The 13932-nt window shown below is 34.4% G+C and overlaps 1 protein-coding gene across 1 annotated transcript; it reads left to right on the top strand.

Annotated features, from left to right (window-relative positions):
* The first annotated feature begins 7794 nt into the window (after window positions 1-7794).
* On the top strand, window positions 7795-11043 carry LOC114715200 (putative disease resistance RPP13-like protein 1). Its single transcript, XM_028899996.1, has 4 exons — window positions 7795-8109; window positions 9191-9296; window positions 9549-9903; window positions 10917-11043. The coding sequence occupies exons 1-4, from the start codon at window positions 7795-7797 to the stop codon at window positions 11041-11043; spliced, it is 903 nt and encodes a 300-aa protein (XP_028755829.1).
* The last annotated feature ends 2889 nt before the right edge of the window (window positions 11044-13932 follow it).

Raw genomic sequence — 13932 nt, 5'->3', positions numbered from 1 at the left:
CAGATTCGATCGGTAAGTTGAATAATTTACAGACGTTGAAATTGTGTCATTGTGATTCTCTCATAATTCTACCAAATGACATACAAGATCTGATAAATCTTCGCTATTTGGATCTGTCTTCGGCATACAAGATTGTAAGCTTACCTGACACATTGTGTAAAGTATACAATCTGCAAACATTAAGGCTGCAAAATTGTATCTCTCTAACGAAGCTGCCAAGAAATATTCAAGATCTTGTAAACTTGCGACATCTTGATGTTACAGGTACTCCTCTCAAAGCAATGCTGAGGGGATTGGGTAATATAAAAGATTTGCAGTTTTTGAGTGGCTTCATTGTTGGTAGGGACCAAGGGCCTAGGATTGGAGAATTGGGAGAAATTTCAGATTTGAAGGGTATAATTAAAATTAGTAAATTAGAGAATGTCAAGAATGGAAATGAAGCCTGTGACGCGAGAATGATGGAGAAGAAGCACATTAAAGGTTTAACATTATCATGGTCTAGGGATGGTGATGTGGAAGATACACGAACTGAGAGAGATATTTTGGGAAATCTTCAACCTTATTGGGGTTTAGAAGATTTGGAAATAGAAATTATAGGGGCACAATATTTCCGGATTGGTTAGGAAGCCATTGCTACCGGAACATGACTATGTTGCATTTGACAAGGTGCGAAAACTGTTGCATGCTTCCCCATCTTAGGCAGCTCCCCGCTTTAAAGGAATTAAGCATTAATGGATTAAATGGGGTAAAAAGAATTGGTGATGAGTTGTTGAAGGGAGATGATTGTGCTTCCATAATACCATTTCCATCCCTTGAAGTTCTCGATTTTTCTTTGATGACTTCATGGGAACAATGGCATTCCATTAGCATGGAAGCTTTCCCTAAGCTCCAACAACTACAAATATATGATTGCCCCAAGTTAATTGGAAATTTACCTTGCCGACTGCTTTCTTTAGAAACTCTAGAGATTGAAGGTTGTTCGGTTTTTGTTCTAGTATTCCGAGGTGTCCTAAACTTCAGAAACTAGCGACAGAGGGAAGTGAAAATGTGGGATGGCAAGAGCAAGAGTTACCTTCATGCCTTTGGGAGCTAGAGATTGCTGGATGTCGGATGTTGGAATCAATGCTAGAGGCACTCTCCAAAGATTCACATTTACGACAATTAACTATCACTGGTTGCTCTAATATATCACCTCCAATTATTCATTTGCCCCAGTCATTGCGATATTTACGGGCAAATTTTTGTGAAAACATTGATTTTGCGATGAGTTCAACTGCTCCTCTTCAAAATCTCCAGTCTATCAGTATTGCATCGTGTAATTTTGTGAAATTTATGTCGAATGACATGGAAGGCCTTCTCCCGAATTTAAGAAAGCTAAGCATTAACTATTGTCAAGAGATGGAAGCATTTCCAGAAGGGATCCTTGTGCCAAGTTTGAGGGAACTTATCATTCAAAACAGTAGTAGTCAGCTATTATCCCATCAAGCAGAGTGGCACCTCCTAAGTAATATCACTTACCTTCGTATTGATGGTGATTATGACATCAGGTGTTTTCTAGAGGGGTGTTCTCTTTCGACCACACTTACCACTTTGGAACTCAATTTCTTTGTTGAATTGGAGACATTGAATTGCATAGGACTTCAGCACCTCACCTCTCTCCAACATCTAAAGATCGAGTGGTGTCCCAAGCTCGAGAGAATGTCAGGAGAAAAGCTGCCCGCTTCTTTAAGAAAGCTTCACATTTGGGAATGTCCGTTGCTTGAAGAAAAATACCACACCAAGGATGAACTATTTTTCTGCCAGATATCTCACATCCCAAACATCAACCTATTCGGGAAATGAGATACAATTAATTATGGATGAGGTATTTATCGTCCACACTCATGTTCCCAACTATTACATTTTATTTTCTACTACTTCATACATGCATTCACGCACCATTATGCTTCCATTTAATTAAATGTTCCTCAATGGTGTTAATTTACTTGCATTGTTGGAATCAATACTTGCATAGGTTAATCTTTTGATCATTTATATGATACTAACAAAATTATTTGTTTCCCTGTGTTCTTTGGATTCCAGCTCGCTCTCTGTTTCTATAAACCTACTTTAGCTATTTTTCTTTACCTTCTTTTTTCATCTCTCTCTCTCCCCCCTCCCTCTTGCACAAGCTCATCGGGTCTATATATTGATATAAATAACCATTTAACTGACTATTTATACATTGAGATAAAAAGCATGATTATTATCTTTAGAGATAAGAAAACAATTATTTTTTCAGAACAATCACGTGATTTTAACTAACTAATTAAACTTGTTGTAAGCATTTTTCTTTTTGGAACTGAAAGTGCTCATTGATAAAAATGAATGACAATTCTATTTGTTCGCTGTATTACTCGTGTTTAGTTTAGTTTTTCTTCCTATAATTTAATATGTTGTGTATATTCAACGACTTTATACTTTGTTTTTGATATTTTCCTTTCCAAATTTATTTGACTATAAGGGTGACTCTTAGAATTAACTTAAAGTATTATAATTTGGAAAACTTCATGAGCTAAATAGTGGCGGCAATCTCATATGTCTGTATTAAATTATTGTAGATATATTTGATGACAGAATGATGAATTTTCATAAACAATTGACGTGGCTTAAATTATTATTCATTACTTTAGTTACTCTTATTACGTATCCTGCACTGAAGCATAAACCATTTAACACGTTTAACATAGTCCATCATACGCACATTTCCATTACTTCACAGATTACAGAAGCAATCCACTTGGTGTCAAAATTATGCAGAAGTGCAGATTCCTCTAAGCTTATACCAATCATGTAATGAGGAATTATTGGCAAAAAATAATCATGAAGGTACACTTCTAGACAAGTTCATGTCTACATAACAAATATCATATCTTGTTTCTTTTTTTAAATCATCTCTGATTGAGTTTTTCTTTTTATGGGGTTGTTGCAGATAGAGTCCAACATAGTTAGTTCTAACTGATAAAAGCAAACTCAATGCTTCTTCTTTGCGAGGGGTAATGCTGCAATTAAGATCCCCTTCATATATTCCTATTCTAAAGAGGTTTGAACTAAACCAAAACCTTTGATTTTCTTCTTTCTATCATAATCTGCTTGTTTAATTAACTTTTCTACCCTATATTTTCCTTTGATTCTTATTCGCTAGACGATCTCCATTTCCATTGCTCTTTTTTTTTCCCTCCCTTTTCCCTCACTTCCATGGGCTGTCTCTAGACTCATCATACGCTTAAAATGCAGCATCAGCAAGAATGACAGCAAGGGATTTGCAGACCTGAAGTCTTGAACCTGTGCTGATGAAATCCATCCTCTTTCTTTTACAGAATATTCTCCTATTTTTTTGTGGCTTGGGTGCTTTTTTTTTTTTTTCCAAAGAAGCTTTTTGTGATAGTGTGCGTGATGAATCTGTAATTCTGTATATAACGGCCTTTTTTCTGCTTGCTTAAATGTTGGGATGAAGATGTGTATAATGTAATGTGAATACTCATCACTTACAAAATTCTCAGGTTTAATGCTTGGGGAGAGGATGTAGGATTCAATTTTTTTTTTTTTGGATCCGAACCTCTATATATCGTGGTGTCATCATATCATATTTAAATCATCGAAGGAAAATGATATTTTCAAGAAATCATGCATGCTTGAAATCAACGTTACTACATTTAATTTTAACAGACAAAGCACAAGCATGTTTAGAAAGCTTTTGGCTAATATCCAGACATTTTCAATACAATTTATATATGCATGTGGAATTATCTATATGTATTTGTGTTAGAAAATAACTAGTTAAGTTTATATATAGAATTTTCACAATATAAGATATCACAAACAAAGCTCATATATATAAGAAAGAATAATCAAAATTTTCTCTTTTTTTTCCCCCTATGTCTCACACACAATCACCGCAGGGAAATATCCCCAACAAAACAATACTTAATGAGAATATATACTAAATAACAATATCTGCAATCAATATTAACATTTGTATCCTAAAAGTGAATTCTACAAAAACACATATTCAAATGAATCCCATACATGTCTTCATAAAATTAACAAAAATTTCTTTAAGAATAAAGAAGATACAAATTCCACATGGACATATATTTATTTATTTTTGTTAGGCATACATATATGTCCTTTTATTAGAAATAAATAGTAAAGTAATATCCTAATTTAGATTAACCCAAAAAGATATTGGTCTGAAATTGAAACTAGCCTAGTCTGAGATAGGATTAGGACAGGCTCATCTCAGTGATAGGGACAGCACGGAATTTTCATCTCGTGTCTCGTCTCATCCCAAGGCTAACAGGACTGAGAGGGGACATGGGACGGGACAAGATGTCTGGTTTTTTTTTTTTTGACAAACCACTGTGATTCTAGGCCTAGATCTTGTTTTTTATGTTATAATGTTTTTTTATTCAGTTTTTAAAGATAAAACACTAAAAAAATAATTACGTAGAAAGCCCAATCTATATATTCTATAAACCTTATAGTGGTTTTGTGATTGGTCCACATGACGATCCTAGGTGGTAGTTTCTTTTGCATCTTATTGGCTGTTGGGTGATGATGTGAGCCTCTTGTTATATAATGTAAAAAAAGTGTAAAAACAATATTGTCAAAAAAAACTGTCATAAAAGAAATATTATATAATGGCTTTATGAATTATTTTATTAAGGAATGAGATTTTTATTGAAATAATAATGCAACTTAAGAGTGGGAAATCATTATAAAAAATAATTATTTTTAAAAAATAAATTGAATAATCTAATAATAATTATTAGTAAGTAATTTTTTTATAAAAAAAACCCGCGATTGGGCCTCCTCTCGTCCTAGTCATTGTTTTGTCCCATTCCGTAGTTGTCCCATCCCAAAATATTTTTTATCCTATCTTATTCTGAATTGAGCTTGCCTGAGACCAGAACAAAACGATCAGGATGGGACAAGTTAAAACCCCCTAGAGACATTGTGTCACTAGAGGCATGCACTATCTTGACCAAAAAAAAAGGAAGCAATTCCCTCAAATGTAATTTATAACTAAATTTATGTTTTTATTGCCAGGACAAATTAAATTTGGGGGAATTGCAATTAGATTTTAAGAAAGGGATTTAATTACTTTAAACCGTTGACAACTTAATAGCATGCCATGCTAAGTTCTAATATAAAAAATGACAACTGGTTTATGCTCCTCACTTATTATTATTAAGACTTTTTGGTAATTAAATTTTTTTTCTCAGGAACTCATAGGAGTTCTCCTATTAAATTTTATATTCAAGAGATTAGCTGTGATTTATGGAAGAAAGTGACCACATAATTTTTAAGTTCAATTTGGAGGTACTTTCTTTGTGAATGATTAATATTACTACTTTCAACCTCAAAGGGGCTAGGAGTTGGGAACCGTGTTTAGATGGAATTTAATTTCAATCTCCATCGCAGTCTCTTCTTTCAAAATTCAACCCAGCATTAGTGACCACATATTAAAATATAATTAGCCTGGTTTGTTTCCTCAAAGAACGTTTCAGAAAAATGCGCTAAGGGCAGAGGATTAGTATACAAAGACTAGGCTTGATAATTTTTTTTTTTTTAATGATTCTTTTGTTGTACTCCCTCCTGTGATGTAAGAAGTCTTGTAAAGGAAAATTTTGGTCTAGAATATAAGAGATTGACAGAGTAGTTAATGATATTTTATTTTTATTTTTATCCCTTGTTATAAGGAGAAAAGAAAGTTCTAAATACAAAAGAGATGAAAGAATTTTCCTCTCACATCTTTAATAAGAGTAAAACAGGTAACTGTCACCAATTTGAAACACATTTAATGGCTAGTATTTATTGATATATGAGAAAGCCGAACTAACGTTTTATATTATAGAGTAGAATGAGTATTTAGAGACATTATTCCCTGCTTTAGTGCACTCACATCCGCATGTCTTAGGTGTTGTGTTCTCTCCCCTTCCCTCCCATTTCCTCTTTTAAAATCTCTCTTCTGCCTCCTTTTCCTGCCAAACAGTTGCTAGGTTTTGTTTGGGTACAGAAGAGGCGTGCGCTATGGTTGGAAAAAAAAAAAAGCATCTATAGGCCTGAAATGTAATTTAAATTCATATCAATTTGCATTGATGGATCACAAATCTAAGTAAAATTTACGCTCTTATTGCTGGGCAAATTAAATGTTATATTCATTAGATAGCTGTGATTTGTGGAAGAATGCGACCACATAACGTTGAGTTCAATTTGGAGGGATGTTCATTGGCATAACTATATTACCTCAAAGGAGCTAAGGTATTGGGACCCGTGTTCACATGGAATGAAACTCATGACACAATTATTTTCTTAGAAATGACGTGTGTTTGAGCTGATTAATTAGATTATCAATTTCATTATAAATACAAAACTTTAATCTACTTTGTCTTTAATATTTATTCATTTTATTCCCAACTAATTTGTATGTTGATTGCATATGTTAAGGATTTTTTATCAAAGGGTGATTTTAATGTACATGAATAATAAGGATATATTAAGAAAGACAATATTTATTTATTACAAATAATTAATTTAATTACTTTTTTTAATATTTGCAAATTAATTATTTAACTTTTACATTGAATACTGAAAGTAGTTTTTTTTTTGGTATAACTCAAAGTATCTGCAAATTACTTCAAACTATATATATATGCATATATATTATATATAAATCAATTTATTTAGATGTATGAAAACATAGGAAAAATATTTTATATTATTTTTATTAATTAAAATAGAAATGAGATGATAGAAAGAGCATTTCATAGATTTTTGTTCCGAAAGCTGTTACTCCCTCTGCGTCTTTAAATATAACATACACGAGTATGTTATAAATAATCGAAACTATGGAATATAATTAGCCCCATGGTCAAAAAATGTAATTTCCTCTAAGGACGTTTCACAAAATGCTGAAAGGACACAGAAGACCGGTAAACAGAGTGACTCTTGAAAAATGTGTACTTAAATTCAATTTGGAGGGACCATCCTGTGTTCCGTTTTGTTTGCTAATGATTCTTTAATCACGTAATTTTCTAATTCATTGCATTCACATGGCCCTCATTACGATCATGGAAGACTTGTAGGGTAACGAAGTGGCAAAACATAAAATAATTTTCTAATCAGCTTGCTTTAATTTGGTTCCTCCAAGGACGTCTCTCGATGTTGCAGAAATTGCATAATGATCAAATTGAATCGGGGGGGGGGGGGGGGGGGAATAAAAGCTTAGGAATATTGATAATTTAGTACCTCGACGGAACTGGGAGTTGAAGCCGTGCTCACATGGAATTTAAATTCATGAAATCAAATAAAATGAGCCCACCTGTATTACTTCATCTCCCCTGCTGTGCAAGTTTGTGAGCATTTTCACTGTTTCCGGCAAAATCAGTGAGTACCAAAGAGATCATGGCTGCATCACTTGTAGGTGGAGCTCTTCTCTCTGCTGTCTTCAATGTGTTTTTGGAGAGGTTAACGCCAGAACTGGCTGACATGATCAACTTCATTTGTGGAAAGAAGCTGGATGACAAGTTATTTCATCATTTGAAGCCATCCTTGATTGCTGCAAGAGCTGTGCTCAGTGATGCAGAACTCAAACAATTCAAGGATCCTGCTGTGAAAGATTGGCTAGATGAACTCAAAGATGCTGCTTATGACTTGGAAGACTTGATGGATGAAATTTCCACCCGAGCTACCACTCAGAAAAAGGTGTGATTTTTCTCCTTTGCTTCTCTTAATTTGCGAGATACAAGAATGGCAAATAAGTTAGAAGCTATGATTGATAGAATTGAAAGAATTGTGGGACAAAAGAATGCCCTCAATTTGGAGAAGAGCACTGGAACGGAAACTTTGCTGTGGAGACCTGCAGTTACATCTCATGTGGACGTCTCTGAAGTGTGCGGAAGGAAGAAAGAAAAAGAAGATATAATTAAGCTGATGTTTAATGTTGAGGGTGGTCCGTTGTCTGTAATCCCCATTGTGGGTATGGGCAGGGTTGGGAAGACCACCTTAGTTAATTTGGTCTATAATGATGAAGATGTGAGGCAAAAATTTGATCTTACTGTATGGGTTTGTGTTTTTGAAGCATTTGATCTTTTGAAAATAGCACAAACTATAATAAAATCTATTAGTCCAAATTTTGCATGTGATAATATGGATTTGAATCTTCTCCGGCTTCATTTGGCTAATAAGTTAGAAAGGAAAAAAAATTTTAGTTGTTCTTGACGATGTCTAGAATGACAAATACACTGGTTGGGATACTTTGAAGAATTTGCTTTATAATAGAGTGGGAGGATGTAAAATTCTTGTTACGACTTGTCTAGTGCATGTTGCTTTGATGGTCAAAACCATCTCATCATTTTATCACTTAAATGTCTTGTCCGATGAAGATTGTTTGTCAATTTTCGCTGCACATGCTTTTCAATTCAATGATTCAACCATGAACTCATGCTTAGAAAAAGTTGGAAGAGACGTTGCTAGCAAGTGCAAGGGATTGCCCTTAGCTGCAAAAGTACTTGGGGGACTTTGTCGATCAAAGTCTAACTTTGAAGATTGGAATGCTATTTTAAAAAACTTTTTGTGGGATTTATTGGACAACGAGATTATTCCAGTTTTAAGAGTCAGTTATTATTATCTCCCTCCCCATTTAAAACAATGCTTTGCTTATTGTTCTTTATTTTCAGAGGATTATCAATTTAATAAGGAGGAATTAATCTTGATGTGAATGGCAGAAGGTTTTCTACAGCCGGGGGACATGACTTTAGAAGATGCTGGTCATGAGTACTTTAATGATTTAACTTTAAGATCATTCTTTCAACCCTTACCTATAAGTGATTTGCACTTTCTTCTTAGTTACAAAACTAGAGATGGGCCCTTTGTGATGCATGATCTCATTCATGAGTTAACAACTCATGTTGCTAGAGACTTTTACCTTAGATTAGGGGAGAAGGGAAACAAAATTAGTCATAAGACACGCCATTTATCTTGCAACTTTCAAAATTATCCATACTTAGACCATGATGTTTTGCGAAAGTCAAAAGGCTTGCGAATGTTTATAGGATTGAATTTTTCCTACATTCCCAGATCTATTGGAAATTCTTCTCACATTTTATTATCAAATCTGAAGTACTTGCGAATGTTGTCACTTCAGGACTTGTCTGCCTTAAAAATAGTTCCTGAGTCAATTGGGAAATTCATCCATTTGTGCTATTTGGATTTGTCAGAGACATGTATTGAAAGTTTGCCTGATTCGATTGGTAAGTTGTATAATTTACAGACGTTGAAATTGTGTCATTGTGCTTCTCTCATAATTCCGCCAAGGGACATCCAAGATGTTGTAAATCTTCGCTATTGGGATCTATCTCGGGCATACAAGATTGTATGCTTGCCTGGCTTATTGTGCAAATTATACAATCTACAAACATTGAGGTTGCGACATTGTACCTCTCTAGAGATGCTGCCAAGTGATATTTAAGATCTTGTAAACTTGCGACATCTTGATGTCACAGACACTCCTCTGAAAGCAATGCCAAGGGGATTGGGTAATATAAAAGATTTGCAGTTTTTGAGTGACTTCGTTGTTGGCAGAGAGCAAGAGGCTAGCATTGGAGAATTGGGAGAAATTTCAAATTTGAAGGGTATAATTAAAATTAGTAAATTAGAGAATGTCAAGAATGGAAATGAAGCCTGTGACGCGAGAATGATAGAGAAGAAGCACATTAAAAGTTTAACATCATCATGGGTGTGGTATGATGATGTGGAAGATACCAGGACTGAGAGAGATATTTTGGGCAATCTTCAACCTTATTGGGATTTAGAAGAATTGGAAATTCATCATTATAGGGGCACAATATTTCCAGATTGGTTAGGAAGTCCTTTCTACCACAGCATGACTTGGTTGTGACTGTGTAATTGCAAAAACTGTTGCGTGCTGTCCCCTCTTGGGTAGCTTCCTGCCCTGAAGAAATTATATATTGATCGTTTAGAAAGTGTAGAAAGCATTGGAGATGAGTTGTTGAAGGGTAGTGATTGTGCTTCCATAATACCATTTCCATCCCTTGAATATCTCCAGTTTTTGTTGATGACTTCATTGGAACAATGGCATTCCATTGACATGGAAGCTTTCCCTAAGCTCCGACAACTCTGTATATCATCTTGCTACAAATTAGTTGGAAATTTATCGTGCCAACTGCTTGTTCTAGATAATCTAGAGATTTTAGAATGTCCAATGCTTTCTTCCTGTATTCCGAGGTGTCCCAAACTTCAGAATCTTAACACTTGTGGAAGTGGAAATATGGTATGGCAAGAACAAGAGCTACCTCCTTCCCTTTGCAAGCTACTAATAACAGAATCTCAAATGTTGGAATCAATGCTGGAGGCACTCTCTAAACACTCGCATTTGCAACAATTAGTCATCGATTGTTGCTCCAATACATCACCTCCAATGATTCATTTGCCCCAGTTATTACGACATTTAGAGGTACGCTGGTGTGAAAATGTCAATTTTGTGATGGGTTCTAATGCTCCTCTTCAAAATCTCCAGTCTATTGCCATTGAAGGCTGTAATTTTGTGAAGTTTATGTCAGATGAGATGGAAGGCCTTCTCCCAAATTTAAGAAAGCTACGCATGCGGGGTTATCAACATATGAAGGCATTTCCAGAAGAAATCCTCGTGCCAAGTTTGAGGACATTTTATATTGAAAGATGTAATAAGATATCCCATCAAGCAAAGTGGCACCTCCTAAGTAATATCACTTACCTTCGTATCTATCAGTGTAGTGAAGTTACGTGTTTCCTAGAGGGGTGTTTTCTTCCTACCACTCTTACCACCCTAGAACTCAATGGCTTTCATTGCTTGGAGACATTGAATTGCACAGGACTGCAGCACCTAACCTCTCTCCAACATCTAAAGATCTTGCATGGTCCCAAGCTGGAGAAAATGTCAGGAGAAAAGCCGTCTGCTTCTTTAAGAAAGCTTCACATTTGGGACTGTCCGTTGCTTGAAGAAAAATACCACAACAAAGATGAACAAATTTTGGGCAGAATATCCCACATCTCAGTCATCAATCTGTTTAAGCATTAAGGTACAATTATTCACAACGTACGTATTGTCACTCACTTGGTCCAATTACATATTTAGATTCAAGTTCTATATTTGCTACTTAACATGGTTACAATTATACATGTAAGTATTTCACAATTTTAAATTTATTATAATGATACCAGCATTTCTTACATCAGTTTTCCTTCGGGTAACTTACGGGATGTTAAGAAATAGAGCATCAGATTTCAGTTTTCCCAATTATTTTCTTTTTTCTTGTTTAACTTTTTTACTTATTTTTTCTTTACCTTACTTTCACTTTTCTTTTCTTTTGTTTTTTTCAATAAATTCACCGGGCCGGTCTACATATTCATGTAATTTACAATCCAATTGACTACTTATACATTGAGGAAAGCAGTATGACTTTTATCTTCAGAGATATTCAAACAATTGCTTTTTTCACAGAAATTATTGTGCACCAAATCCTCTGATTTAATCATCCAATGAGGAATTGATTATTCACAAAAAGTCATAGTGAAGGTACACAGCTAGACAACTTTCTGTTTACATAACAAGTACCATTTCTTTTTGTGTTTTTTTGTTTTTGTAAGTTTTATCTTCTCTGTTTTGAGTTTTTTCTTGTTATGGGAAAGTTGCAGATGAAGTCCAACATGGTGTTCGTTCTAACTGATAAAAGCAACACAGTGCTTCTTCTTCAGAAGGTGTAATGTTCTAATTAAGATCCGATGGATTCTAATTAAACAGGTTTGGACTGAACCAAAGCCTTTCATTCTCTCGCAGTGTTTGTTTAATTATTCTATCCTATAAATTAATGCTTTGATTGTGATTAACTAGCATCATAGTAACAAGCTAGTTGGGGGTAATGGATTGCCATTTCTTTTTATTTTTCCTTTCTCTTCCATCTGTTTGCCATCTCTGAACTTACTTTCCTTTCATATGTTCAAAATGCAGCGCCAGCAAGAAGGACAGAGAGGGATTTGCAGACTTGAACCTGCACTAAATAAGATGAAAAGCCCATTGAAACCTGATGAAGTCCAACCTCTTCTTGATAAAAGATTCTGATTTTCTGCAAGTGTTCTTTGTGTGACTCCTGTGCGTTAAATTTTATTTTATTTTTTCCTTCTAATGATACTTTGGTCAAAATCTGTGTGATATACACACATATATGATGGTTTTCTTTGTTGGGTGTATAAATGTTATTAGGATGAATTATGTATGTTGTCTTGTGAATATTTATTACTTATAAAATTCTCAACCTTCACGGTTGGGGAGAGGATGTAAGATTCAATTTTTGAATCTGAACCTCTATATATCATGGTGTCATCTTAATTATTTCATTTTATTTTTTTAAGTTTCAAAGCATCAAAAGAATTATATGTTGCAAAGTAATTTGGTATATCACCTTTTTTTCAATCAAGCGGAAAAGCTCGTTTTCATAATAAATATGGATTCTTTTGTAATAAAAATTTCAATTTCCCTCTTTCTTTTCCTCCTTGCTTTTGAGTATTCCGTACTACTACCCTTGGTCATTGCAGTAGTTTGATATTCATTTTGGTTCTGATATAAGATTTTAATCTATTTTGTCTATCATATTTATTTATTTTTTCTAAGCTAATTCTTGTAATAGTTGTACATGTTAAAGGTTTCATCAAATAGTAGTTCTAGCTAATACATATGATTAGTAAGAATATTTTAGGAAAAACAACAGTTATGTATTATAAATAACTTAATTAATTCTTTTAATCTACTCAAATTAGTCCACTAGCTTTTATATTAAGGAATGGAGTTGATATTTTGTATATGCTTATTCTATTGTGGTCCAAGGATTGCAGAATATTCAGTCATGGGTAAATTGTTAATATATTAGGATAAAATTAGAGTGTTGCGCCAATTTTTGCTTAAAATTAAAATAGTAAAGAAGCTTCTTTTTATGAACAATGCATTTAACAACTAGCTTTTCTAATTTTTTAGGGTGAAAATTCATTTCCTTTACAAAAAAACAGAAGGAAAAAAAACTAACCAACAATACACACACACATATATAGGGGAACAGATAAATAGGATGAAAGGTTCTTGATTACCTACTCCAAAACCTCAGTAATGGCAAAACATGCAACATTGGATTATTATTGCCCTTGACACTTTGGAAGCATTACCAAATTAGCTGCAGATGACCCTTTTTCTCTCATGATCAATGCAGTTATTTCTAAATGTTACCTCCTCCGCACTGTTAGTTGACAAATCTAATGACCAAGCTATAAAATAACGGCATATTCACTGCAAAATCATAGTGCACGGGGAGATGTTCCATTATATTGATCGACTTTCATGTGTACAATTGTTGCATATGATCTTGTATCCAACTGCATAGCCACATAGCGGGAAGAAAACAGAAGCTCCAATGGACATTAGAATAAGAATACGCAGGCTTTCCTGTCTGAACTGATAGCTATTGCTTTTCAAGCTTGAGAAAAGATAGGCTTTAGCCTTATCCACTCAGAGTTAGATTCTTGTAGCCACCTGCATGTGATGATCCTTCAAACACTTTCTAAGAGCAACCTAGTTTTTTGAAAACTTCCCAAATAAATATCTAAATCCTACATAGAACATTGCTTTTCCAGACTATTTCTGGTATTATGTGACGCACAAGCAATATGTCCTTGCTGTTGCTTTTCCGAGGTCACTGGTTGCGGTATAAGATCACCCACTGTGGACAAACACATTGGACGTTCTGGCTGCAGAGGAGACCAAGGCAACTAAACAAAGGGAAATCCCTTCCCATTGATTACTATCTTCAAATCAAGACCATATGTCATACTAATTCCTCAAAC

Source organism: Neltuma alba, unplaced genomic scaffold (assembly GCF_004799145.2).
Source record: "Neltuma alba isolate B1F8T4 unplaced genomic scaffold, ASM479914v2 tig00011578_pilon, whole genome shotgun sequence".
Lineage (NCBI taxonomy): Eukaryota > Viridiplantae > Streptophyta > Magnoliopsida > Fabales > Fabaceae > Neltuma > Neltuma alba.
Note: the sequence above shows the minus strand (reverse complement) of the source record. Positions and strands in the feature narration are given on the sequence as shown.

Coding starts and splice junctions, on each gene's coding strand:
- LOC114715200 (XM_028899996.1), top strand. CDS start 7,795: ATGGCAAATAAGTTAGAAGCTATGATTGATAGAATTGAAAGAATTGTG. Junction 8,110..9,190: donor AATTTGATCTTACTGTATGG/GTTTGTGTTTTT, acceptor TTGTCACTTCAG/GACTTGTCTGCCTTAAAAAT. Junction 9,297..9,548: donor AAGTTTGCCTGATTCGATTG/GTAAGTTGTATA, acceptor TTGATGTCACAG/ACACTCCTCTGAAAGCAATG.